Source organism: Arvicola amphibius, chromosome 15, assembly GCF_903992535.2.
Source record: "Arvicola amphibius chromosome 15, mArvAmp1.2, whole genome shotgun sequence".
Taxonomy (NCBI): domain Eukaryota; kingdom Metazoa; phylum Chordata; class Mammalia; order Rodentia; family Cricetidae; genus Arvicola; species Arvicola amphibius.
Genome location: NC_052061.1, coordinates 31,906,508 through 31,933,882, shown reverse-complemented (window position 1 = coordinate 31,933,882; position 27,375 = coordinate 31,906,508). Strand labels below are relative to the sequence as shown.

The window sequence follows — 27,375 nt, the reverse complement described above, 5'->3', positions numbered from 1 at the left end:
CGGGACTGCCCCTCCGGCGCCTCTTGCCGCGCCCTTGGGGACCCCAGGGCTCCTGGGTGGTCAGGGCTGCAGCCGTTTTAGGCTTCCACGGCGGCGGTCCATGCAGTCGGTTCCCCACCGATCTCTACTTCCCTTTCTTCAACATCCTGGGCTCCAGCAACCTCTCCCTTCCTCCCTTGCGGCTCTTGTTTTGTGAATGAATTAGGAGGCGGGGGGACTGTGGTGCGGGGCGCAAGGCTAGAGTGCCCCTCCCCCCACTCACGCCCGCAGGGGCTTCGCACCTGCGGGGGACACCAAGATTTCCAGAGATCTGGTCCCCACAACACGTGTCTTTGAGATGAGTTCCCACTCTTTGCCGGCTCAGAGGGGTCCGAGGGCGCCTAGGTGCGGGCGGAAGAGCCGCAGCCGCCAGTGCAAGTTTCCATACCGGTGCGCGTGGGCCCGACTGCAGGGCGCACCTGTCAGAGAAAGAGGCGCTGCGAACCTTGCAGACCCTCAAAGTTTCCCGGCTGGGTAGGGAGGTGTGCGTCCTTGCCTGGAGGTTTTATTTCTTTCCTTCCGTTGTCGTACGGCACAGCGATCTTGTAAAGCGCCCTAGCCTCCTGCCCTTGAACCCGAGTGCGCAGTAGCTAGCCTGGGCCGGGCTTTCCTGGATCTCTTTTGAGGGGTTGGGGGAAGCCGCCCAGGATATAAGATCACACTCTTGTCTACCGGCTTAGAGAAACACAGCCCCCTGTCTAGGCAGGGGACCTCAACCAGAGCCCGCGTCAGAACCTGATTGCACATAGGCTATCTGGCTGCTGCAGAACCTTCTTCGGTCTTCTGTGGGGAGGTGGGTACAAAAGGTAGTGCCTCTTAATTCCTGAGGGGGAGGGGTCCGGCCCGCGGGTGGAGGGGACTGGCAACAGCCGGGATGTCGCCTTTGTTTGCAGGCACTCTTTCGCCAAGGTACCTGGGGCCCTGGAATGATGAGTAGCGCCTGATTTAGCTGTTATTTCTTGGATTTTCCGTTCCTTCCCTGGGTCGTGGAAATCGGCACGTGGGTGTGGCCGTGTGTTTTTAGCCAACCGGGCGAAGCTCATGCCGGGTGAGGAGCGTGGCGAGAGCTTCGCTAGCTGCCTTGGACCTGACCGGATAGCCTCCGGAACTGCACCGAGGCGGGGCGCCAGGGCGCAGGTTGCTGGGCTAGCCAGGGCACCTCCTGTCCCTTCCCAGAACAAGGCAAGCAGTAGGGCCCGCAGCGCCCCCCCACCATGCGTCAGCAAGAGGGGGACCGGCAGGGGACGTAGGCCTGGGGCGTCCTGGGCTGGGTGTGTTCTGGGGGTCCTACAGAGGAATCAGGCAGTGGTTCCTGGGGCTGGTGGAGCGTTGAGCCCCAGAGGCCAGGCTTCCGGGAGAGGCCAAGCTGCCTAGCGCCCTTTCAGATCTACACGGCTGGAAGAACGCTTGTGCAGATTTAAGCAGTGACTGCCTGTTCCTCACCCATCCTATGTGAGGGGTGTCCTTGGCAGCAAAGTCTGTTCCTGTTGGGATGGGGCCCAGTTTCAGGGAGGTCAGAGTTGAAGCAGGCTTGGAAGTGAGAGGTCATTGTCTGAGACAAGGGTGGAAGCGGGATTCTCCGGATGGGACAGGTAGCAGCGATGGGAGGGGAAGGGCAAACTCTCCTTACCCCTCTGCTTCATACCCTCACCCTCGAGGGCTAATGTACATCCATTTTCTGGGAAATTACCTAGATCTGAGAAGCAAGGAATCATTAGCACCACTCCCAGGGACAGGGACACTAAATCTTTAGGCAAGGTCAGGTAGCCAGGAGGCAGTGGAGTTTGTCTCTGCTGCCAAGTCCTGGGCTCCTCTCCTTAACACATAGCTGTTCCCAACAGGGCAGGTGCTAGGAACCCCAACTCAGTTACCAACAGAAACCTGCATTGTTTGCCCGAGTGGCTGGGCAGGGGAGCCTACCAGGGCACTAGGACCAAGTGGGTGAGACTCCGCAGCAGCCATCTCTGCAGTGCCTGCGGCGATTCCCTCTGGCTCTCTGTGCTGGACTTACAGGAGGGCTGTCCATACCCCAACTCTGACCTCCCCCCTCCCCTCCCGGTCAGTTTCCCCCCTGGCCTTCTCTCCTGCCTCTCAAGGCAAGGAAAAAGTGAAAGCAAACACCAAGCAGTTCTTAGGAACTAGGGGTGGAAAAGGAAAATGATTTGTATCTGTCTACCTCACACCCCTTCATGTTCCTGCCCCTGCATTCTCTGTGGGGTGTTGCTGTTACAGAAGAACAGTTCCCCCCTAGACTGCACTCGCCCATTAGAGGTGACGGCCATGGGCTGACACCTGACCCCTCTTCTCCCATGATGCCTGTCTCCTCTGTGCCCAGCGTCCCTGCTGAAGCTTACCTATTAGAGGCTTTGGGCTAGGCAGGCCACGCTCTCCCACATTCCAGGGACTAGCCTTTGGTTTCTCTACGGTCAGTGCTACTCTAATTCCCTTTCATGTCACCTGTTTGCTTTTGGAACATGCTGTGAGGTTAGGAGGAGAACACATTTTACAGTCACACAGCTAAAAGGGAGTGGGCTGGGCAGATAGAAATGGCAGAACCGGGACTTGAACCCCAGCAGTCTAGTTTCTGAGTCTCCATGTGGTCTTGGTCAAGTTCAGTGAAGTGATAATGGTTTTTATTAGTGGGTCGTTTCTTGTTCTGGGCCTATCTATGAGGATGCTCCTCTAAGACTGCTGCCCCTGCCTGACCCCGCTATCTCTTCTGTTCCCAGATGCCGGTTCAGCTGACTACAGCCCTGCGTGTGGTGGGCACCAGTCTGTTTGCCCTGGTGGTGCTAGGGGGCATCCTGGCAGCCTATGTGACAGGCTACCAGTTTATCCACACAGAAAAGCACTACCTGTCCTTTGGCCTCTACGGTGCCATCCTGGGTCTACATTTGCTCATCCAGAGCCTGTTTGCCTTCCTGGAGCACCGTCGCATGCGCAGGGCAGAGCGCCCACTGAAGCTACATTGCTCTCAGAGGCGATGTTCGGTGGCACTCTGCATTGCTGCCTACCAAGAGGACCCTGAGTACTTGCGCAAGTGCCTGCGTTCAGCTCAGCGCATCGCCTTTCCAAACCTCAAGGTGGTGATGGTAGTGGATGGCAATCGCCAGGAAGATGCCTACATGTTGGACATCTTCCACGAGGTTCTGGGTGGCACTGAGCAAGCTGGCTTCTTTGTATGGCGTAGCAATTTCCATGAGGCGGGTGAAGGAGAAACAGAGGCCAGTCTACAGGAAGGCATGGAGCGTGTGCGAGCTGTGGTGTGGGCCAGCACCTTCTCATGTATCATGCAGAAGTGGGGAGGAAAGCGTGAAGTCATGTACACAGCCTTCAAGGCCCTTGGCAACTCAGTGGACTACATCCAGGTAAGGCTGCCTCCCTAGAAGTGTGTGCACACCAGCACATGTAGCCAGCCGGGCATACGTTCTCCTCGAGCAACTTAAATCTGCTGTGGGTCTTGGTGCTGCCGCCGCTCTCCTCACCCATAAACAGGGCATACAGTTCTGAGGAAACCCTGGGTTGTCCAAACCTGGGCTGTGGTTTTGTTGGTAACTGGGCAGACTTTTGAACTGGTGTCCCCATAATAACATTAGCAAAAGGGTGCACAGCACTGACTTCATGGCAAGCACTATTGGGGGTGCTTCAGATATATCCATTCTTTTCAGTGCTGCTCTTTCTGGATTCACAGAAAGGCAAACAGAAGTTCAGAGGATACCTTGCTTAGGTCAAACAGCAGACCAAATGTGAGCCGGGCAGTCTATCCACGGTCTGCTTTTAGCCCTTGGCTCACTCCAGGCAATAGGGTGACCAAACACCATAAGGAAGTTTGAAGAGGGAACTAGAGAGACAGCTAGCAGTTAAGAGCGATAGCTGGCTGTTCTGGTGGACCCACCTTCCATTCCCAGAACCCAAGCAGCAGCTAACAACCTCTCTAACTTTAGTTCCAGAGTATATGACACCCTCTTATGGCCTTTGCAGGTAATGCATGCACATGATGCAGACAAAATACTCATATACATAAAAATAATTTTTTTCTTTTTGGTTTTTGGAGAAAAGGTTTCTCTGTGTGTAGCCCTGGCTGTCCTGGGACAAGCTCTGTAGACAAGGCTTTGAGCTCACAGAGATCCGCCCGCCTCTCCCTCCTGAGTGCTGGGATTAAAGGTGTGCATCATCACATGACATAAACTTAAAGAAAAGTATAATGAATAAAAGGATTCTGCTAAACACCACTCAGCTTTGTTTGAGTTAGGGCCACAAAGTCCTGTTCTTCCTAGCGTTGAATTCATGTCTGACAGCTGAGGGAAGCAGGCATATGAATGGCCAACTTCCTTTTTCCAATGTTGGCAGGGCTGGAACTCAAACAGACCCTGCCCAGATCCTGATCAAGTGGTCGCTGGCACCAGTCTCGAAATTCTATTAGACTGGCAAGGTTTGCATAGCTTAAAATTTCAAATACACACTAGAGAGAGCAAAAAAAAATTTCAGTACCAACTAGAAACAGACAACTCAGTTGCCCAGGTTCTGGTCCAGAATTCCTCACAGCCTCTTGTGACTTCTACACTCGCCAAGGGTTCTGCCATCTGTTTACAAACACCGAGAGAACAGTGACTGTTTGGGAGCCACGGTGTCCTGAGCCCATCTCATTGACATCATGTTCAGTCCCTGAATACTACAAAGTGTTCGATAGTATAAAGTGTGTGTCTGTGTGTGCGTGTGTGCGTGTGTGTGTGTGTGTGTGTTTCTCCCCAAGACAGGGTTTCATTGTATGCCTGGTTGTCCTGGAACTTGCTTTGTAGACCAGGCTGGACTTGAACTCACAGAGATCCGCCTGCCTCTGCCTCCCAGTGCTGGGATTAAAGGGGTGCAACCACCACTGCCCAGCCCTACTTTGTTTTAACGATTGTTTTTGTTTTATATGTGTGGATATTTTGCCTGCCTATTATGTCTGTGCACCATGTGTGGTTGGTGCTCATGGAAGCCAGAAGAGGGAATTTGATTATATTTGATTATAGGCAGCTATAGCAGTAGGAATCGAACCTGGGTCCTCTGGAAGAGCAGTCAATGCTCTTAACTGCTGAGCCAACTCTCCAGCCCCACTTCCCCACCTCCTTTTTTAACGTTATCCTATTTTAACGTTGTATAATAGTTGACTTGTTTGTCTTTTCCTAGATCCATGGACCCAAGTATGTAAGCAGGGATGTGTCTAGAAGGCTGTTGATTCTGCAGTTTACCTGGGAACTTGAGGTCTTTGTTAAACTTTTCTTAGAACCCAGAAGCACAGGAAAATGCCCTTTGTCTTGATAACTGCTCAAGTAACAATAACTTTATCAGCCATTCCCTGAAGCATAGGAGCCGACCAAACCTGCTTCGCCTGTCTTCATCACCTGTGTTCTGGTGGACCTTCAGTCTCCCACTAAAGCCATGCTCTACTCTTCATGGGCCTGAGCTGTAACCTGAGGCAGCCATGGTTACAGCCAGTGCATGTTTGCTGGGCTTCAGCCACCCTTCCAACAGCCCTGCTAAAGATGTGTCTGCTCCTCTGTGGGGAAAAACAAACCTTGCCCAGCCAGGGGAGACCAGGCAAACGTTACTCTTCCTTCCCTAACTGCACAGCTAGGACCTTCCTGGAGTGGATGAAGCAAAACAGCATGGAGAATGGGTTAGAAATGGTCACTGAAGCCAGGCGGTGGTGGCGCATGCCTTTAATCCCAGTACTTGGGAGCCAGAGGAAGGCAGAGTTCAGAGATCTCCCATGAGTTCAAGGCCAGCCTGGTCTACAAGAGCTAGTTCCAGGACAGGCCCCAAAGCTACAGAGAAACCTCATTTCAAAAAACAAAAACAAAAAGAAAGGGAGGGAGGGAAGGAGGGAGGGAGGAAGGGGGGAGGAAGAGAGGAAGGGAGGGAGGGAGGGAAGGAAAGAAGGAAGGAGAGAAAAAGAGAGAGAGAAAGTCACTGAGTCAGGACCAGCAGCATTGAGCAGTTGACCGTTAAATTGAGAAGGCGGCTCTGGGAGTCTAGATGGGACCTTCCCCAGCTCCAGGATGGAAGGGAGTCTGGTGGGAGGACAGAGAAAGCAGAATTGGTGCTGATACACTCCCCCTTTAGCGTTCTGCTGTTTGTTTGTGCCACCTTGTCTTCTAACATGAAGAGAATGAGGAAGGCTGGGGTGTCAGAGGCAGCCTCATTTCTTTTTAGTTCTGGAAATTTAATTAAGGGCCTTATGCCAGCAACTTTAGTAAAAGCTTCTAAGGGATTTGAGTTTATCTGCTAGGAGAACAGTGACCATTGAGCCCAGTCAGTGGTTAGTAAACCCAATTTCTCTGCCCAGTGGAATGCCAGGACCATCTCGGTAACTTCAGAAAGCATACAGAAAAGACTGGCTCACAACCTCAGTCCCAGCAATTGGGAGGCAGAAACGGGCAGATCTCTGCGTTCAAGGACTTTCTGGTCTACTTAGCGCTTCAGCATGGCCATGGCTACATAAAGAGACTGTCTCAAAATGAAAGGAGGGAAAGAAGGCAGGCGGGAAGTCAGCCACCATGGTACATGTTCCCACAGCTCAGGTGCAACTAACAGGGATACAATGCAGGGTGTGATTGGCAGCTGCTGCCAGCTTCCGGGTTTATTCGGAATAGGTCAGATAAGAGGAGCTGTTGGCCTGTCATAAAGACTTGGCCATGATTCCAAGCACACAATGTTTGGGCAGCAGCAGCTTCGTCTCAAGGAGAGGCTTTTGGGCAGGTAGGCTCATTCTTATCCCAAGGCTGTAGTTCAGCAGGAGAACACTGTAGGCAAACTACCTATAGAGCATCTCAGCCGTAGCCTGACATCATCATCCGGGACGCTCTCCTTCCCCTCGTGGTACCTGAACTGTTAGCTGTCCATTTCCTTACTTCCCTTTGCTTTCCCCTTCCCCTTTCTACCTAGCATAGGGAAATTTGCTGGAAGTGAATGGGAGAGGGGTCAGGCTCCTCAGGCAGGAGCAGCCCCCTGAGGCGGGAAGGTACTTATACAGGCCTGCGCTGACCAAGCACTTCCCTGCAGGTGTGTGACTCTGACACCGTGCTGGACCCAGCCTGCACCATTGAGATGCTCCGAGTCTTGGAAGAAGATCCTCAAGTAGGGGGTGTTGGAGGAGATGTCCAAGTAAGAAGTAACCAAGAGTTCCTGGGGGTTGGGGCTGACCTTTCGGGTTTACAAGCCCAGTGGGATATGTCTGGGAAATGAATCTCTGGACTTACTAGCATCTGGGGAGGAGTTTCCCTGATAGTTTTTGTGGGTCTTTAAGGGCTCACCTCAATGACTTCCCAACTCATTTCCTGCTCTTACTGAACATGAGTAAGGGGAGGGGAGCATTAGGAAATCTGAAGAAGGGGCTGGAGAGATGGCTCATCTATTAAGATTACTGCTGCTCTTGCAAAGGCCCAGGCTCCATCACCAGCATCTACTTGATGGCTGCAGTTCTAGGGGATCTGATGCCCTCTTCTGGCCTCCGCAGGCATGCATGCCAGTGGTGAACAGACATACATGTAGGAAACATTCACACAAAAATTAAAAAAAAATTTTTGAAAGCCCATGTATTTGGAAGGACATAGGATCTGGATACTTCAGGTCTCAGAAATAACTTCCTTTTGGACGGATAGTGTGGCAGATAGCTCCTAAGTTAGTTCCTTGAGAAGCCCCTGTTCTAGGGAACGCAGGCTGAAGAGCTGTAGGGAGTATGTTAAGCACACGGAGCCAGGTCTTCTGCTAGAGGAATGTCATGTCACCTTAAGGGCTTTCCAACCACCAAAGCCTCTCTGAGACGGGCACTGGCTCCTGGAGCATCTTAACCGGGAGTCAGTGCAGGGGTAAAGGTGGCTGGGGCTGGAGAGTGAGGCTCTATATGACCACTCCAAGTTTCAGATTCCTCAGTTCTAGTAAGTTCAGAACGAACATCCAGGATTGTGAGCAGCAGGCTGTAGAACTCAGGGTGGAAAGACCTCACATGAACACAGCATCTCTGTCCTTACAGATTCTCAATAAGTATGACTCATGGATCTCCTTCCTGAGCAGCGTGAGGTACTGGATGGCCTTCAACGTGGAGCGGGCCTGCCAGTCCTACTTTGGCTGTGTGCAGTGTATCAGTGGGCCTTTGGGCATGTACCGAAACAGCCTCCTCCAGCAGTTCCTGGAGGACTGGTACCACCAGAAGTTCCTAGGCAGCAAGTGCAGCTTTGGGGATGATCGGCACCTTACCAACCGAGTCCTGAGTCTTGGCTACCGGACTAAGTATACAGCACGCTCTAAGTGCCTCACAGAGACCCCCACTAAGTACCTCAGATGGCTCAACCAGCAGACCCGCTGGAGCAAGTCTTACTTCCGGGAATGGCTCTATAATTCTCTGTGGTTCCACAAGCACCACCTCTGGATGACCTATGAATCAGTGGTCACAGGCTTCTTCCCATTCTTCCTCATTGCCACAGTCATACAACTTTTCTACCGAGGTCGCATCTGGAACATTCTCCTCTTCCTGCTGACGGTGCAGCTGGTGGGCATTATCAAGGCTACCTATGCCTGCTTCCTTCGAGGCAATGCAGAGATGATCTTCATGTCTCTCTACTCCCTTCTCTACATGTCCAGCCTCCTGCCAGCCAAGATCTTTGCCATTGCTACCATCAACAAGTCTGGCTGGGGCACTTCTGGCCGAAAAACCATTGTAGTGAACTTCATTGGCCTAATCCCTGTGTCCATCTGGGTAGCCGTTCTTTTAGGTGGCCTAGCATACACAGCTTATTGCCAGGACCTGTTCAGTGAGACTGAGCTAGCCTTCCTAGTCTCCGGGGCCATCCTGTACGGCTGCTACTGGGTGGCCCTCCTCATGCTCTATCTGGCCATTATTGCCCGGAGGTGTGGGAAGAAGCCAGAGCAGTACAGCCTGGCTTTCGCTGAGGTGTGATCTAACCCTAAGTGAAGTGGGAGAAGTGCAATGGGTCAGGGAGGGGAGGGGAATGGAAAAGATGGGGTGGGAGGGCGCAGGGAGTGTTGTGTTCTAGTTTCATGGCCGAAAGGACAAATCTGAAACGCAAAGAGCTGTGACTGTGCTGTGGCCTGCGGAGTCCCTGCTCTCAAAGCTCAGCACTGGTTGTTCAGGCGCAGGGCAGATGGGCTTGTCTGTTCGCAGGCCACCTGTCTGCTTGCTCTTGCACAGGCAGTGATCTCTGAGGTGGTTTTACTTCCTTCTGTTAACTACAGAGAGCCCAGAAATGTGCTAAACCAAGTGCTAACTTCCATCCTGTGACAACTTCTGGTACAGAAGCAATGACAGGCTTTAGGAAAATGTCCTCCTACCCTATTTGAACATGAGGTATAAGAGAAGCTCCGATCAAGTCTGGCCAGCTAGTACCCCTTCCCCAACCTCTAATTAGCCATCAATGCATTACAATTGTGCCTGAGATAACAAGGCTGGGAAGCCTGATCTTTGATCAGAAAACAGGGTCTAAGAAATGGTGCTTTATGTAATATACTCCACTCCACATCAAACATCCCAGGGATAAACCAAGCCACCAAGGGTTAAGTACTGCGTTTGGTGGTGTTTTGTGCATATTATAAAGGAAAGTTTGGTCAGGTGTCATGGGTGCAATCCCAGCACTTGGAAGGTAGATGTAAGAGATCAGAGGTACAAGGCCAGGTTGGGCTACCTGAGCTCCCAACGCTTACAAAAATAATTTGACAGGATGGACAGAGATTGTCGGGGTGCTAAAAAAACCACAGAAGCCTTGGACTGAATGTGTTCCAATTGGAAACTGCTCAGACTTTACAAGGGTTTCAAAATTGTCAAGAGATTGTACTGAGCAGATCAAATCCACCAGGAAGCTCAAAACCCAATGTGTTCAGAGAAGTCTTAGTTACTATTTTGGCTCATTCATACCTGAATTCCTCTCAAATTCAGCTCTGATCTGAGGCCAGACATCCTACTCGATATTTCATTTCCTTCAAAGGCACACAGTTGTTCTTGGTTGTGATTTTCTAGTTGGGGGAGCAGCAGTTACCTCTTCATTCTTCACGGGGAAGCTTCTTCACGTGGCAGAGAACAAACTTGTACAAGACTTACAAGGCTGCCCCCTACATGCATGGAAAGAATACCATCGCTGATCGTACCTGGTCAGTAACATGGCAGCTGGCTGGCATGTGTCACTTTTAGATGTTCTCTACAATCATCCCCAGTGGAAAGCTCTCTGGTGTTGCCCAAACGAACCCTCAAATCCAAGTTGGTCAACTTTTAAGACAATCCATTCTCCTCAGTGGCTTCTCCAAGGAATCCTATGGCCAGGTAGTGAATACTCCGTTTGCTCTTCAGTCCGGCAACCAAACTAGGAGCTGGAACTGGTCCAACAATCAGACCTCTCACCACTCTGAGCTGCTTGATTTTCCTGCTTCTTTTGGGGAGTGATGAGAAGCTTTCTGTATCGTTTTGAAATCAAGAGCAGACTCAGCTTTTGGATCTAAAACCTGGGAGTGTGACTAAGCCTTTGACTTTAGGGGTGCTTATACTTGTTCCAAACATTTGGTCTCAGAGGGGCCAGCTAACCCCGTAGAACCAGCACTAAGGTGGAAAGCAGTGTACACAGGTGCTTCCTACAAAGGAATGGAGTGCACTTGGAACCACAGATGGGCAAACCCTGGCATTTCCCTTCCTCTCATGAACGCGGGGGTTTCCAGATGTAGCTAACAGTTGCCACAGCACACAGACCTCAAGGTTTCAATAAAATTGCTGACTGATGTCAAGCCCAACCAATGGTGGCTGGGAAGCGGCAGGCATTTGTTAAAGGCCGTTGCTCTGGGCTCTTCTGCAATGGAGGCGATCCGGTCAGTCAACCACAGGGCGTGTTTCTCCTCAGCTTTTACTTGAAGGTTAGCACAGGACAGTGGACCTGGATGAAAACTGCTTGTCCCACCATCACTCCTCTGCCTTGCACTGCGGTCGACGTTCCTCAGATTAAAGACGCAGGTACAGTAGTGAGCTTACAACATTTGACCTCGACTGGATTTTCTAATTTATTTTGTAAGTTTTTCAGCAGCAAAACTAAACTGGGTCTACAGCTGTATCCCTGCTTCTTGCAAGGGAAGAGCCTTTATACAATGAGACTCATTTTGAGTTTTCCTCATTGGAAATTTCAGCCTCTTTTGTATTACTTCTACAATTTGTAAACATATTTATTTTTACCTGCTTTTTTTAAATAAGGAGAGAACTTTATTTAACATTAAGGGTGGGAGGGAATCAAAAGGGAGGTGGCTTTGGTGGTAATGTTCATATCACAGCCATTGAGCACAATGCATGGGCCTCTTGCCTCTTAAGCAAAGTCACACTGCAGAGGTGTGCAGCGGGAGCTCATCTTCAGGTAAGCCTCTTTGCTCACTGCTCTGTCTGCCTTGCCCAAGCCCTTCCTACCTAAGCAGTGGCATGGCTTCTTTAAAACCTGTGAGTTTCTAGCCTAGGCCATCTAAGTTCACAACCTTAACATCAGACGTATAGCCATCCTTCTCCTTGAAGTCTTAGATGAAGCCATGCAGTCCTTTTACTGTCTGTACTTAATGGTGATTGAGCTTGTTCCCAATGCTGTACATGGCTAGGAGTGGCAACATGCTGGGGCCATACTCTGTACTGCGCTATCTAGCAATGGGACTGTGACTAGCCTTTTCACAAGAAGCTCCTTGTCCAAGATGCTGGAGGAGATTAAGAACACTTGCTGCTGCTTATGCAGGCTGGCCATGCTCCAGCTCAAGTTTTCCCTGACTTACTGAGAAAGCATTCTAAGGATGTGGCCCTCCTTGAACTCAAATCCAGGAGCTGCTCCTGTTCTTCCAGGTTGCCAGACAAATCATAGGTGTGAATTCCTCAGAGTGCAGAAGTCTGCCAGGACCCCCTTTCTCAGGATGACCCTTCTGATTCACCTCTACCATCTTTCTCGATGCTGTTGTCATTGCAGGTGCCACAACCAATGTCCCTCTCCCACCCACCCACAGCCGCTTCTGCAGCTTTAACTCTGCCTTCTCCTTCTGCACCTCTGGGACTCTGGTAGCAGAGCTCCACTTCCATCGTCCTCCTTGCTGATGTTCATGTTCTTTACTCCAGCATCATCTAGGATGCAGGCTGAAGATACTGGCTTCTCTTTATCCAGGACCGTCTCTCCACTCTGGGTAATTGGTGCTGACCTTTGTCCAGCAGTCTGGAACCTAAGTCCCTTTTTTGAGTCTAATGCTCAAGAGGCTATATGTCATCCTCTAGCACTACCACTCTGAGGACTTTCTTCCCTTTCTGCTTAGTCATCTTAAAGGTCACCATCTTCCTGAGTGTGAAATACTGAGAAGCTGAGACCCTGCTGAACTTGCAGTTGCAGGCTGACCCAGTTCTGCCAATTCTCACTCATGAGACCATTTGTGGTATCACTCTAGTTCACATGGAAGGTGCCAAGTCCGTTCCTCTCCAATTCCCCATCTTATCTGGCTACCAAAGAGCAAAGGTTTTGCTGTGTGAAGACCACTTGCATGGTGGGGTTTGGTACAAGGCAGGCACTAGGGCTATTTCCACAGCCCCACGTTCTTGGCCAACTTTTCACCCACCAGGCTCACATTCCCCTGCAGCACACCTTCCTCCTCCTGCACCACTCCTTGTGTCCTTAAAGATCAGTCTCTCCTTGCAACTAATGGCATGCTCCTCAGTGAGGTCCTGCAGGTCTCAAGCAAACTCCTTCACCAGCACTGATGCCGATCTCTTATCCATCTCTTCCACCAGCTTAGTCCTCTATTCTGCCAGGCCTGTAGCTCCTCACCATCCAAGCTCTGGTGCTCCCCAAGGCAGGGATCATACTCCCTCAACTTCTGGCTCAGGAGTGCCTTTCTTGTAGCTCTCTCTAAAGGCCATGGGATTGAAACCTTGGCTGCTGTAAGTTCCTCTTTCTTAATACTGGCCTTCAAGAGTTTCAACCTCACCTTGGCTGGACTTGGCTGAGTCAGTTTGAAGGCTAAGTAATAGCATCTCCTGAGCTGGATGGGGCATCACACTTTCTGGCTTCTCTACTGCTCAGAATGCTGTGCTGCACCATTAGGGACCTGAGCCTCCAACCCCCCTCCCCCACCTCTGTTGACTGCAGGTGCCATTCTGGTGCTGTTTCTTGTATTCCTGATGTCGCCATGGCAGCTTAATGGTGCGCCTGTACCAGCCACCACTGGTTCTAACCACCTTTCTCTCGAAGGAGCTCGATGACCCCACAGTTAGTGCTAAATTGGCCTTATTGGGCCACCACCAAGCCCTGATGCCACGGAATGCAAACAATTCTGGGTGACAAGGCAGCTGCCAACCTGTTGCTGGCAACCACGGGCGGCTGCTTCTGACACTGTCGTTTTCATTGTCCTTGGAGATTAGCTTTTTGTTGTTTTCAGGTCAAGAATTTTTTTACTGAACTTATCAAAATAAACTCTTCCACAATGCTGGTGTGCCATGGCTGTGACAAAGCGCCCGGGTGAGCTTCGGGAGGAAGGTTCATCCTGGCTCACTGTTGGTGGTCCTATCACTTTTCTGTTCTGGGTACAGGGTGAGGCAGATCACAGAAGGGAGCTTGGACGCAGGCAAAGCTACTCACCTAAGCTGCAGGGAAGCAGAGAGCTAGAGGAAGCCAGGGACAAAACACACCTCTCCAAGCTATGTTCATGACTCTCTCCAGCTGTGCTCCGCCTAAAGCCTGCATCACTTACCAATTAGCCTCCCACACCATGACTATCAGCAGAGCTGCTTCTCCGATGTCCAAGAATCCATCTCCTACCTCTATCATAGAGCTTCGCTGGGGACCAAGTCTTCAACACATGAGGTTAGAAGTTTAGATCTAAAGAAACAGCTGGGATCTCAGAGCTATGTCCTCTTGTACTTAATAAACCTGATTCCTACTCTAGCTTTAAAAGGACTAATGGTAGAAATGGTAACAGTGGAATTCACAAGTAGGATAAGAGGCCAGCAAGAAGATGGCCCAGGAGTAAAAGAAACCTACTACCAAGCTTGATGACCTGAGTTCAATCCTTGGGATTCATATGGTAGAGGACCACTGCCCCACCCCCAATTGTCCTCTGACTCCCATACGTGCAAAATCAGTACGAGTGCACACACACCACTCAAATATTTAAAATGCTGGGCTGGAGAGATGGCTTGGCGGTTAAGAGCACTGATTGCTCTTCCAGAGGTCCTGAGTTCAATTCCCAGCAACCACATGGTGGCTCACAACCATCTATAATGAGATCTGGTGCCCTCTTCTAGCCTATAGACAGGATACTGTATAAATAAGTAAATAAATCTTTAAAAAAGGAAGCGGGAAGATATTAAAAACAATTAAAATGCTGATTTAAAAAAATTCAAAAATAGGGCAAGTTGTCACACTTGCGTCAATTTCGGGAATTAAGTCACTTAGGCCACCCTAACACGGCACATGCGTGAATGCTCATGCATATACAGTATCAGTGAATCTCAGTCTCATGAAATAACTATCAGATGCAGTCTCCCAACCAAAAAATGCCAGCACTCCTCCAATTACTCCACAAAACAGAAACAGAAGAGTGAAGGCCAAACCAAAGCACTCAGATGCAAGCATGTTGGATACAAGGTTGTTGTCGCACCAAAACAAAGATAAGCAGAGGTTAAATGTGCCCACTTGTGGAAGAGAGAACAAAATGGAATGACCACAACAGCCCTCTCATCCCATTTATTAAAGAAACAGTAAGAAAAGAGACAATGCAGGAAAAACACCAACCATCCTTCACATCAGGCTGAACAAAGCACAGTGATTCTCCCTTTCATCCCTCCACCCCCACCCTAGTTCCCAATTCCTATCCACATCAGTTTAAGTTTTGAGGTTCTTTGATTGGGAGTACCAGTGGAGAGGGAGCTGGATGATCAGAGGAGCCTTAAATCTGGCACCTAAGTCCCAGGAGAAAGGAGCTGCAGGTCCAGTCAAGCAGAAATGTGTGGGTCTGTAACGTGAGTGTCCACCTCCCCGTTCTGTGTTCAAGCCCCCAGGGAAAGGTCTGGCAGTAGAACATGACCAGGTCCAGGGTGACCAGGCCAGAGTTACTGAAGCATGGTCCGCTCACCAATGCAGCATCACTAGACAGCAAGTGAGCCAATTCTCCAGTGGTGAGCGGGGGAATTAGGACCTGCAGGCCAGTGTATCCCTGAGGAAAAGTCCACAAGAACAAGTCAAGAAACTAAGAAACAAGGGGCAGAAAGCTGTGGGACAACAGCACAGCAGGCGTCCAGAAGGCCAGAGATCCTTTTTCTTGAGGTCAGGATCATTCGATCTGCCATAGTCCGTGTCTCACAAATAATAGTTTGCCTTCAGTCAAGAGAAAAAGCAGAGGAAAAAGAAGGCTCATTTGAACTTGAGCCCCAGCTATGTTCTTCAGACTGTAGCTCCAGATCTACTCCTTTATCTAAGAGAGAGTCCCAGCCCAGAACCACAGTATTTGAAAAACGAAGTGGCCCTGGAAGAAAAATGGTACTTAAGGGGGTAACATTCCATTTGGGTACATCGCAGTCATGGGACCCCCAGGTCTGGGGAAAGCAGCTGGATTTGAACCAGGGAGGCTGCCTACCCTAGGAAATGGGACCAAAGTCTTGGTTACAGGGCCATTCATCCTTGGAAAGGAAGCTGGGTTAAGACCCAGGGTTCCTGCTGGCCTTGCAAAAGGAGCTGGGTTGACACCCACAGGGCCTGCTGGAGAAGAGCCCAGGTGCCCAGCAGCTGACCTTGGGAAAGCAACTTGACCTGGGCCTAATGGGCCAGCAGACCTTGGGAAGGCAGCTGGACTTGGACCCTGCAGACCAGTGGCCCTTGGAAAGTTAGCCTGGTTGGGACCTAGTGGCCCAGAGGCTCTAGGGAAAATTGCTGGATTTGAGCCCTGGAGACCAGCAGACCTCTGAAAGGTACCTGGATTTGAAGCCAGTGAGCCAGAAGACTGAGAAAAGGCAGCTGGGTTCAGTCCTCCTGATCCTGTCCCTCTTGGAAAGGCTCCAGCATTTACCCCCATTGGGCCACCTGGCCTTGAGAAATGAGCTGAATTAGGGCCCATGGGGCCAGGAGCCCTTGACATGGCAGAGGGATTTGGCCCCGGAAGGCCAATTCCTCGAGAGCTAGGACCTGTGTTTGGTCCTATGGGGCCCGGTACTCTTGTCATGGTAGGTGGGTTTGTGCCCATGTTTCCAGAAGCCTGTGAGAAAGAAGCTGAATTTGCTCCTAAAAGACCTGCTGCCCTTAGAATGGGCGCAAGATCTAAGCCTTGAGGTCCAGCCATTCTTAAATTAAGACCAGATCCTGTACCCAAGAGGCCACCTGCTCTGGTGTCCAGATTTGGGCCTGGGCCTAGGCCACCAGCTCTTGGGTTGGGCCCAAGGCCTGGACCTAAGCCACCTGCTCGTGGATTGGGCCCCAGGCCTGGGCCTGGAAACATACCCGACCTAGGAGCCGGGTTTGTACCTAAAAAGCTTGATCTCAGATTAGGACTTGGTCCAGGGCCCAGGCCAACTGGCCTAGGATTGGGAGGACCAGTACCAGAGGCTAAAACACCTGCCCTCAGGTTCGGTACACATCCAGGGCCCATAGGGCCACCACTTCTGGGGTCAGGACTTGTTCCTAGGAGCCCACCTGCCCTTGGGTTGGCCATATGACCAGGGCCAGAAAGACCTCCTAATCTGGGGTTAGACATAGGTCCTGGGCCTGGAAGACCCCCTGTTCTAGAGTTTAAACCCGGTCCTGGTCCCGGTCCCGGTCCCAAAAGGCCACCTGGCCTTGGGAAGGAAACTGCACCTGTACCAGTGGGATTCATCCCTCTTGGAAAAGAAGCCATGCTTGAGTCACGAGCACCAGCAGGAAAATGTGCTGGATTTGAAGCCAGTGAGCCTGATGAACTTGGAAAAGAAGCTGGATTCCTGGGAAATGGAGCCAGGTTTCCCCCAAGAGAACCTGCTGCCATAAGGAAAGGATCCGAGTTCACGCCCATTGGGTGGCCTGTGTTCATAACAGGTCCTCCCTGTGGTCCCAGGGAACCGTCCAGCCGTCCTCGAGGTGGCAATGGAGCACGAGTCCAAGGAGTTGGCCGCTCTCTAAGGAAAATCCGGGGTTCTTTCATACTTTCTTGGGGACGTTGGTGATAATAGGCTTAGGGCGAGTTTTGAAAAGGATCTTGTTTTTGATGAGTGCTGTCACCAAATACCGAGTGCCAGTCTCTTGACCAAGCTCATCACAGTCCTGCTCCCCCGGAGTGTGTTTGACAAGAACTGCAAAAGGTTTCTCCAGGCGGATGATTTTCCCATATAGGATGTGGTGCCCCACGATCAGCACAGGGGTTCCCTTTGGTAGAACAAGAAGGAGATGCCTGAGGTTGAGGGCAAGGCCATTCCTCTCAGGTGCCTTTTTAAAGCTGCTCTTGGCAGCAATGGTGGCACCTCACAGTCCCTAATCTGGCTCTATCACTGTTAAAAAACTGCACTGGACAATCCACCCTTGTGCCCTTTTTATTCTTTCTAGCCCCAAGTAAAGAGCATTTCTATTTTTAGGACCCTTGCAGACTCCCCAAGGCTCCACTGCCCTGCTACTGCGAAAGTGGTGGGACAGCAAGCAGACAGTTCTACACACTGGCTAAACCTCGAGCAACAAACCTGAGGACAGTCCTCACACTGGGTCCTGGGAGCACCACCTCGGTGTAGCTTTCTTTACTGAGGCATAAGGTAGGGAATAAAAGCCCCCTCACCTCAGTGGTGTAATGTAGGTCTCCCAGGAGGTTTCCAGCTAATCCGGTGCTGTAGCGAGCCTCGATCTCCCCCTGTAGTTCCATCAGCACCCATTCTGCCAGGCCTCCAGCCCCCGCACTGCAACAAATGGCTGGCGGTTACAATATTTTTGAGTGGTGAAGGATGAGTAGTGTCCTACACCTACACCACCATTAGAGGCCCAAAGAAACTCTGTGATGAATACAAGTGCTCGGGAAATTGGGCAGTGCTGAGAACTGAAATAGAGATCTTAATGCAAATAGTTATATAAGATGTACCTGAGGACCCTAATGCTTCCAGAACAGTGTGAAACCAGTATAGCCCTTGGCACTCAAGCTAAGTAAATCTTAAAACATACTCACCTTGAAATAACAATTTGCACCATGAGCCTTCCTTCTTTAAAAAAGCAACTGAAAAACTGGAGAAAAAGAAAAAAACACCTTTAGAGCAATAATAATTATAGCTAATATTTATCACTTAATTGTGTGATAGGTACCTTTTCCCTTTGAGAAGGGATCTCTAGACCAGGTTGTTCCTGAATGCTATGTAGGTGAGGATGACCTTGAATTTCTGATTCTCCTGCCTCTACCTCCAGCTTGTGTTGCTAGGGACCTCACCCAGGGCTTCATACATGCTAGGCAACACTCTGCAAACTGAGTTGTATACTCCCGTCCAGTGTGTGGTAGGCACTTTTCTTTTCAATTGTTTTTATTGAGCTATATATTTCCTCCCCTCCCCTTTTACCCTGTCCTACAGTCCTCATGCTCCCAATTTACTCAGATCTTGTCTTTTTCTACTTCTCATGTAGGTTAGATCCATGTATGTCTCTCTTAGGGTCCTCTTTATCTAAGTTCTCTGAGATTGTGAACTGTAGGCTGGTTTTTCTTTGCTTTTATGTCTAAAAGCCACTTTTAGTACATATGATATTTGTCTTTCTGGATCTGAGTTACCTCACTCAATATGTTTTCTAGATCCATCCATTTGGCAAGCACTTTTCTAAGTGCTTTTAAGTATGTTTTCTACTGCCTAGCAAGGCCTAAAGGGCTAGGTTTTCTTGCTGATTCTGAACAATAGAGTACAGTTGCTAATGGCAACAGCGAGACTGGTGATACACTCAAGGTGTATTCCAGCAAATCACAAGGTTACTTCTTTTCTCTCTCTTTTGAGATAGGGTTTCACTATAAAACTCAGGCTATCCTGGAACTGTAAAGAGCAGACAGGCCTCAGGATCCATCTGCTTCTGTCTCCTGAGTCATGGAATTAAAGGCATGTGCTATTCTAATGTGACTCTCAACTAGTGACCACCTTTCACTTAGATCGGGGAAAACAGTTTATACTTTTACATTATCTAACAGTGCCACCTGGTGGCAATTCTGAGCATCCTAAAAGCTTGACGCTATCTAGCTTCCTTTGCTCTTGTGACTGCCATTTAGGGAGAGAGGAGACTGGATTGGTAGGCCAAAGCTACAACTTCTGGTTGTCTTCCGAATGACACAACATATAGTGTTACCAACTGTGATATAATTGGCCAACAGGTTTTATAACTGTATTCAAACTTGGCAAAAACACACCAGAATTTTTTTCCCATTTTTTTTGTTTTTTCCTGTTTAAGCCAAGGACTTGCAACACAACCAAGGCTGGCTTAGGACTCTAGGTATACTTGTACCTCAGCCTCCAGAGAGTTAGGACTATAGCTGACTCCAGCATGCCATTTAATAGGCTTCTTACTGGTTATCACCACTCTGGACCTCCAGTGCCTTATATTATGAGAGAACCTCTTCCCAGAGCGCCAAAAACACTGGGTCAGCAGCTAACATATTTTGAATTTTCACTATGGACCATACACTATCCACATGTGAACATGGTATCTTCAATCAACATGGCAACTCTAATAAGAGGTACTTATTCCTATTTTGAAGTTGAGGCTATTGGGTCATACAGATAATATCATTTATTCATACATGGTACATATTCAACTGGAGTAAAGATAGTAAAGCTGAGACAGGAAACTGGGTCATCTAGTTACTTAAAAATCACTACCTAACTTTCCCTTCCCAGAGGACAAAACCAAGAGCCAGCAGGAATGAAAAGGAATTAAGAAATTAGGCAGCCAGTGACAATATATTTAAATGCTGTTCACAACAGCAAAAGGGCACCAAGACTTGTACCACCTTGAATAAGTTAGGTCTCTGGACCAAAACAGGTTGTGGTCCCACCCAAGAAAAGGCAATTTATCAACTTCAAAGGCAAAGATCTTTGTACATATAACAAGACTAGTCGCAGGCCCTAACCTGAGTGGTTTTTGAGACAAGGTCCATCTTTGACCTGGCAATCCTGTTTGAACCTCCTGAGTACCATACGTATCAAAGGCATGAAAGGATACCAATCCCGATTCAAAAGGCTGAGACTCAGGTTCTAGCTAGAAAGTGGAAAGCTACTGCATGATCACACTAAGTGACTACAGGCTAACACGTAGATTATGACTCACTTGTATCATGACTAAATATAACACATGCAAGATTGTTTAGACTCATAACCTATTGAGAACACTGTAAAGAAAGAACTTCAGCATTCTGAAAGTCTCTGACTATAATTCATCAAGTATGCATATACTTGAGCAGCCAATGCTGCACAGGTTGCGTTCTTTCAAATAAGCTTTGATGACTCAGGATGCAGTTGGTATGTGATGATGAGTGCCGGGTCTAACAACATAAGATGGTCTAAGAAAACTAACATGCAAGTCATCAGTGAACAGCACAGGCTAAGCGTAGGTTACAAGATAAAACCTACTTCCTGGAGCTAGTGAGATGGTACAGTAGGTTTAGCCATGCAAATATGAGCGCCTGAGTTCAAATCTCCAGAACCATGAAAACAGCAAACATGCAGCATTAGCACCTGTAACAGCAGTGGCCTCATGAGAAGGAAGACAAAGGAAAATCCTTAAAAAGCCTGAAGGTATGCAGTGGAACAACCACCAAGACATGGACTCAAAGCAGAAGGCAAGAACTGAATCTAAGGTTGTCCTCCATATTTATATATGTATATATGCATCATACATACGTACCAAAATACCATACTTCCTGAAAACTCATTTCAATTTTTATGTGCTTTTATCTGCAGGAATGAGATAGACAACGTGGATGCAAGGTATTTTCAGTGCATGCTCTGTTTCCTGGATAGTCTATCAAACAAGAATTCACAACAATGGACTAAGAAGTGACACTTGAATGCCTACCTACCCATGGGACTTCAGTTGAAGACACACATTTTTACACACAGATGGAGGAGGCCTTGCCTGAACTATTTCTATTAATACTGGTAAACATCTGGCAATACCCTGGAAAATAGTAATTCTACGGGCCACAACTTGGACATTCTGTTACTATGCCCCACCAAGCCTATAAAAAAACTTATGCTAAATCTACTTAGGTGTTTTACATATGTATAAAAAGAATGAAAGCTCTATGGTCAGTCTAGTTTAGATGCACCTATGTTTGATGATTATGTTTGTATAATCTGTGTATATGAGGATATATTTGTCAAATAAGAAACACTGGGGAAAAGTTTAAATTCTTTTTAGTGAATTTTAAAATTATACTTTCATGCCTTAAAATTTCCTGTAGCATCTAAATTCTATTATTCCTTTGCTTGCTCCTTGAGCTCACTAGAGAACTAGCCAAGGGCTAAACTAAGTGCTGAACTGAGGACAAGCGATGGGGGTGACAGGAGAATGAGCATGGATTTTATTCAAAAGGACGTAAAGAGCCAGGTGTGCTGGTATACACCTGGAACCCCTGCATTTGGGAGGCTGAGGCAAGAAGACTGGGTTCCTGCCAGCTACACAGAAAGATCCTGTTTCTAAAAACAAAAATGGGTAAGAAAATGATCATCTTAATCTGTACCTATCTCCTTGAGACTAGGCAGGAAGAAAAAAAAAACTACAAAAGATGAGGAGGCCAAGTATAACACCTCTAAAACATGAAATGCTTCCAAATATGAAAATTTTAATTTATATTAGGTTCCTAGTATCAAATTTTAAGTTTTTCAGTTTTATCAGTTTAAATGTGCTCATCTGCTAAGTCAATGCAAATATTCCAAAATCTGAACACTTCTTGTATGAACTGAATAACGCTTCACCTGTAACAAAGAACAAAAACACCACAAAGAAATTTTTCTGTAAGGCATCAACTTCTGAGTCTTCAGGCTCACTTCATTCTAACACTAAGAGACAACGACCGTTTCTAGGTTGGCCTAAGATTTGGCTTCTTTAGAAAAGCAGCAGTGTCAGCAATACAAAGAGAGTTTATGCCGCTCATCTACGGAGTGTTTACTGGGTTATCTCATTTTATCCTGACATGGTCCCCACACTCTTTATGGTAAGGAAACAGGTTTAGAAAGGCTAAAGGTTAAGCAACTGATCACATAGCTAGTAAGAAGCAGAGTTAATGCAACACTAACCACTGCACAGTACGGTCCTTCTCATACAGTACTAAGATATGCAATTGGCCTTATTCTACGAAACTGCAAGCAACCTTGTAACTTGTCTCAAAAGTAGCTAATAATTCAAGCTAATACATCAAAGTAGTTAACAATTAAGCTAGCTATTATCCATGTCTAAGTTTTTGAAACCTTTAAAAGTCAAATTCAATGCCACCTTCAGGATTCAAAATTATACCCTAATCTCTGCCCCTCATTGAGGAAGAGACGTCATGAGTACTGAGAACATTTCATTCTTATCTCTGACCAAACTCAATTCTCAGCCTCTGCTCTCTATATCATTACATATTAAAGGGTTACTAATATCTTAGAGATCAGTGACCCTCAAAATGGTAACTTCCCAAAATAATATGTGTTATGATATATACCTAATCAAATAGAAAAACAAAGGACTGTGACTCAATGATTCAACAACATACAAAATTTTCTAGGACTAAACAATGTTTTATAAATGTCCACTTTATCAGCCTGGTCTACAGATCATGTTCCAGGACAACCAGCGCTACATAAAGAAACCCTGTCTGGAAAAAAGTTCATTATAACATATCCAAAAAGCTAGTATTGTCTTTTGCTTTTTCTGCTGGATTAAACCAATGTACAAGATAGGCACTAGTTCTTCCAGTATTTTTGGTTTTCCCTGTTTTAAATGGAATCTCTTGTAATTTTCCAAAACTACACTTTAAAATTCACTTCTTTAAAGTATAAAAAAGTTAAACATATTTCTTAGTATATGTCAAGTAGAATATCACTAATACCACATTGCCAATGTTTACAATGAATAAAAATAGCCTATAAAAACAGATCATCAAGTCAACTTTCTAACTGGAGAACAGTCCAAACACTGAAGTCAGGGCTTACCGAACTGCTTCAGAATTAAGCTGTTCTAGGTCATTTCTCTAAACATGACAACTGCTTCTCTATGTGTCTTTCTGCCAAATGAACAACCGAGGACGTTTTATATATGACTGAATACAAATCATTTTTATTACCAGTGTCATGGTGGTTCTGTGACAGGAGGAAATGTTTGATCCTAACTTCTAAGGGTGCCTTGTCTCTTGATGGGGTTAAAGACTAAACTACTTTAAATGAGACACTTGTTCCCCTGGAAAAGGGGCTGTGGAGGGAAGATGGAACTGAATGCTTCCGAACTTTTCATTAGTGAAGAATGTTTTCCAAACGTGTTTAGACACTATGCACACACGTGGTACGTTCCCATCACGTGGTAGGCTTCCTCCATTGGAGGGAATCAATTACTGTTATTTGTAGACAATGGGTAGAAAAGATGGCTTCGGTCGATTTGAGTTATTCCGGTTTTCTCCATCTTCTGCTACTCTGCCACCCCATTTCAACCTTTCCTCCACTTCCTGGCATCACAGCCTCTTCCTCCCAACCCTTTCTGGCGGAGCGCACCCGCGTGGCTGCAGTTGTAAGGGAGGTCCCCTCTCGGCTGGATTCTTCTCCCATTTTCTTTTCTCTCCTCCACCCTTGGTCCCCCTCCCACTCTTTCGCCTAGACAGACTCTACTCGTATGCCCACCCACTTTCTGGACCCCTCCTCCCCGCTTCTCCAACTCCCTTCAAACTATCCGAGACTGCTATTGCAACTGTTTTACCACCGTATCTAATCCACCATCTACCTCCCTAAGAAATTACCCCGAATCTTATTTAAGCTGCTTTTCCTTCCACGTGGGGCCCCCCACCGGTCTTCAACTCCTTTACCCTCCTCCCAAAAAATTCCTCTTTCAACTACCTTCCTCTACCTTTCAATTCAACTATCTAAAATTGTTCCTAGTCCCGCTTCTCTAGGTCACCACCCTCCTCGACCCTAGGCTTCACTCCACCCACAAAGCCCCCGAGATCACTTTGAAACCACCCTCCAAATATTGTCTCCCAGAAGCTCCCCCCCCCACCGTGATTTAAAATAAATGGCCCCTGGAACAAGCCTCACATTTCTGTCAGCTCCGCCCAACCCCCCATTTGAGCCTCCTTCTGCCATTCCCGCTACTTTCTGGGTTCCAGGTCCATTCGACTCCAGCAGGCCTCCCGACCGGGGACTGAGCCCCTTTCCCCGCACATACCTCGAGGATCCGGCCCGCGCCGCCCCCTGCTCCGTCCTCCGCCCGCGCTCCGCCAGTCTTTCCACCCTTCTCCCACTCCGCCCAGCTCGCTCGCTCCTTTCTTCCGTCCCTGTCCAAGCTCAGCGGTCCCAAGCTCCCCCAGCCCGCTGCGGGCTACCCTCGGCCCCCGCGGCCCTCAAGCTCCCTGGCCCCGCATGCGCCCCTCCCCCGCCCGCTCCCCGCCCCTCCGCTCGCCATTCTTCTCCCCGAGCCGCGCGCCCCGCCCGGCCCCGGCTCCCTAGCTGGCCGCTCCTCCGCGCTCTCGCCCCGGTTCCCGCCTCCGGCCTCATTCCCCGCGGCCTCCCGCGCCCCCCACCCGCGGCCTGACCTGCAATGGCGGCCGCCGAGCGCGGCGCCGCGCGGCCAACGGGCGACAACCGAACCTCCCGCCGCCGTCGCCGCCGCCGCGAGCATTGCCTGCGCACTTCCGGCCTCGCTCCGCTGAGTACTTCCGGGGTAGAGCTGGAGAGCGCGCGCGCGCGCACGTGGAACCGGGGCGGAGAGAGGTGAGGTCCGGGCTAGCGAGTGCCGGGCGGTAAGTGAGTTCGGGAAGAACCTCCGGAGGCAGCTGGGACAGTGGGTTCTGAGGGGGTGCAGCTCGCCCGGGGTCGGGGACCCGCGAACATTGTCAGATAATCGGTTCCAAGCGGTGGAAGTCACTCCTGGGACCTAGCAGAGGGCGAAGCCTCTCGCTCTTCAAAACGTGCTCTCTCTGCCTGGGGCTTCCTAACCTTGAGGGTAAACGAGTGAGGGGCAGATAAGTTCCACTCAGTAGGTGTGTGAGGGGTAACTGCTAGACGAGGCAGTCGGGAAAAATCACCAAGTCTTGTCGCTGCTCACTTGTGCTCTGGGTTTCCCCTCCCCCCATCAGTCTCACGTCTCTTAGAGTGGATCTGTCATTTGCAAACTTAGTAAAGTTGAGAGTTTAGCATTCTTGCTAAAATGTCGATTTTCAAACTCTCCTCCTCCAGTAGGCTAAAAAGACAAGGACTGGAGTAGGCCTTTTGGGGGTTAATTTGTGGAAGCATCCGTGTTGAGGGGAAGTCGAGCCTTGCTGGGGCACGACATCATTATTAGAAGTGAATGTAAGTGAGAGATTGTTGGAATCTCTCATCCAGCAGTGGTGATAATAAATTGAATGCCTGTGAGATTCTCCAGTTAACGTTTAACGATGTCTTTTTGTCCCCCCAGGAATGGGTGAATTTAAGGTCCATCGAGTACGTTTCTTTAATTATGTTCCATCAGGAATCCGCTGCGTGGCTTACAATAACCAGTCCAACAGATTGGCTGTCTCACGAACAGATGGCACGGTGGAAATTTATAACTTGTCAGCAAACTACTTTCAGGAGAAAGTAAGTCTTTAGGGAGCCTGGTGTGGTGGTCCTGATGTTAATTTCAAGTTCCTAGTCTACAGCTTACACATCCTATCTTAAGATGGATGGAGTGACTCCACCTGCGATGGAATTGCTTAGAACTACGGAGCTTTGGTAGCATATATGAAATCCCTTGATTGGCGAAAGCAGGTCAGGGTTTGTCTATCTGAAGTTGTGTAGAAAGATCCTTCCCTCGGAATCCTGTGTCACTATGTGCCATTTGGGGACTGAAGTGTGCTGGATCTTCTTTTGGCTCCTACAAGAAAGGAAATTGTTGAGATCGTTGTGATTTTGGTAAAATAACATTTCCTGCTGGGAGTCTTAGTATGCATTCTATTGTCAATCAAAGGTCTTCAAACGCTGTAATACCGGAAAACTCTGGAACATGATAGCAAGTAGCGTGATAACAAGTTCACCGGTCTCCAAGGATGTGGACTAATTGTCTATATTTGGGAGCAGAGGAAATTTTTAATTAGATGAAATGTCTTTGGGCACACATGAAGTATCATTTATTTTGTGTGCAGCAGTATTCTGCCTACGTGCATGTATGTACACCTCAGTTGTACCTAATACCCATGGTGGTCCAGGGAGAGCACTGGATCCCCTAGAACTGGAGTTAGAAGATTATGAGCTACCATTGGGTGCTGGGAGTCCTTTGCGGGAACCAGTGCTCTTAACTGAGCCATCTCTCAAGCTCCGAAGACTTTCCCTCCAAGGACACTGGTTACTAATTTTCTTCAGGTACAAATTCCGCTCAGTTCAAGAGAGAGAGCCAGTGTCCAGCAGCCTGGCATTTGAGATCAGGCATTCTGTAAATGTTTCTAAGAGACCAAGTGTGTGTCCAGTACCGATGTTAAAACAAGTGTCAGAGCTTTTACAATTGTGAAGAACGATACATAAACAGACCATTTCTTTCTTTTTTTTTTTTTTAAAAACAAACTTTATTTAACTTTATTTCATGCGCATTGGTATAATGATGTCAGATTCTCTTGAATTGGAGCTACAGACAGCTGCAAGCTGCCATGTGGGTGCTGGGAATTGAACCAGGGTCCTCTGGAGGAGCAGTCAGTGCTCTTAACCACTGAGCCATCTCACCAGCCCAAACAGACCATTTCTGAGCTGTAATAAAGCAGGGAGAAGCAGTCTCGACAGGAAGCTTTAGGGATCCGTGGAGTTGAAGTGCTGAAGAACAAGTGTGTGTGTGACAGTTGGAGTTCCTTGCCCACAACAAATGGGTCATTGCCAGAAACAGGACAAGAATGCTTGGGTGTACGCTTGTTGCATGTTGTGACTTTTTTGTTTGTCATTTCTAACCACTGTATTTAGCATAATTTGTATATTTGCTTAATGGCCTCTTCACTACTTCAAATTCTGTGAGCTGGGGAACTATTAGATCAGCAATGTTGGTGACTCTTTCAGCTCCTGCTGTTGAGTAATGTTGAGTGATAAGGCCTCCATTTCTTACCCACCCCCTCATTTTCTTCTGTCGCTCTCCTGTAGGTATTTTTAACAGCTAATTCAGTCTCATCTTCTGTTTTCCCCATGTCTCCTTTTTC

At 48.5% G+C, this 27,375-nt stretch overlaps 4 protein-coding genes across 6 annotated transcripts in view; 2 read left to right on the top strand and 2 right to left on the bottom strand.

Moving 5' to 3' along the window:
• Positions 1 to 528: 528 nt before the first annotated feature.
• Has3 (hyaluronan synthase 3) lies at positions 529 to 9,003 on the top strand. The gene is made up of 5 exons (XM_038312254.1): positions 529 to 832; positions 933 to 1,087; positions 2,769 to 3,407; positions 7,087 to 7,188; positions 8,057 to 9,003. The coding sequence occupies exons 3-5, from the start codon at positions 2,769 to 2,771 to the stop codon at positions 8,978 to 8,980; spliced, it is 1,665 nt and encodes a 554-aa protein (XP_038168182.1). The 5' UTR covers positions 529 to 832; positions 933 to 1,087; the 3' UTR covers positions 8,981 to 9,003.
• Positions 9,004 to 14,755: 5,752 nt separating this feature from the next.
• Derpc (DERPC proline and glycine rich nuclear protein) lies at positions 14,756 to 17,193 on the bottom strand. The gene has a single exon (XM_038312255.2). The coding sequence runs from the start codon at positions 17,191 to 17,193 to the stop codon at positions 15,568 to 15,570; it is 1,626 nt and encodes a 541-aa protein (XP_038168183.1). The 3' UTR covers positions 14,756 to 15,567.
• Chtf8 (chromosome transmission fidelity factor 8) lies at positions 17,190 to 24,842 on the bottom strand. The gene is made up of 4 exons (XM_038312256.2): positions 24,775 to 24,842; positions 18,196 to 18,251; positions 17,815 to 17,932; positions 17,190 to 17,414 (listed from the first exon to the last, which is right to left on the bottom strand). The coding sequence occupies exons 2-4, from the start codon at positions 18,216 to 18,218 to the stop codon at positions 17,190 to 17,192; spliced, it is 366 nt and encodes a 121-aa protein (XP_038168184.1). The 5' UTR covers positions 18,219 to 18,251; positions 24,775 to 24,842.
• The window catches only part of Utp4 (UTP4 small subunit processome component), a 30,293-nt gene continuing 27,741 nt past the window's right edge, over positions 24,824 to 27,375 (top strand). The window contains exons 1-2 of one of the 3 annotated variants that reach the window (XM_038312251.2): positions 24,824 to 24,952; positions 25,638 to 25,798. In XM_038312251.2, the coding sequence (XP_038168179.1) occupies positions 25,640 to 25,798 (159 nt within the window). In that variant the 5' untranslated portion in view covers positions 24,824 to 24,952; positions 25,638 to 25,639. Of the gene's footprint in view, positions 24,986 to 25,637; positions 25,799 to 27,375 lie in introns of all 3 variants that reach the window. The other 2 variants (XM_038312250.2, XM_038312252.2) reach the window with 2 other exon arrangements.

Bases quoted from the DNA above. Each gene is read 5' to 3' on its own strand.
- Has3 (XM_038312254.1), top strand. From the start codon at position 2,769: ATGCCGGTTCAGCTGACTACAGCCCTGCGTGTGGTGGGCACCAGTCTG. The intron at 3,408-7,086 runs GTAAGGCTGCCT...ACTTCCCTGCAG, and splicing joins ACTCAGTGGACTACATCCAG to GTGTGTGACTCTGACACCGT. The intron at 7,189-8,056 runs GTAAGAAGTAAC...CTGTCCTTACAG, and splicing joins GTGTTGGAGGAGATGTCCAA to ATTCTCAATAAGTATGACTC.
- Derpc (XM_038312255.2), bottom strand. From the start codon at position 17,193: ATGAAAGAACCCCGGATTTTCCTTAGAGAGCGGCCAACTCCTTGGACT.
- Chtf8 (XM_038312256.2), bottom strand. From the start codon at position 18,218: ATGGTGCAAATTGTTATTTCAAG. The intron at 17,933-18,195 runs GTGAGTATGTTT...CATTTGTTGCAG, and splicing joins GTGCAAATTGTTATTTCAAG to TGCGGGGGCTGGAGGCCTGG. The intron at 17,415-17,814 runs GTGAGGGGGCTT...GTTCTACCAAAG, and splicing joins ACCTACATTACACCACTGAG to GGAACCCCTGTGCTGATCGT.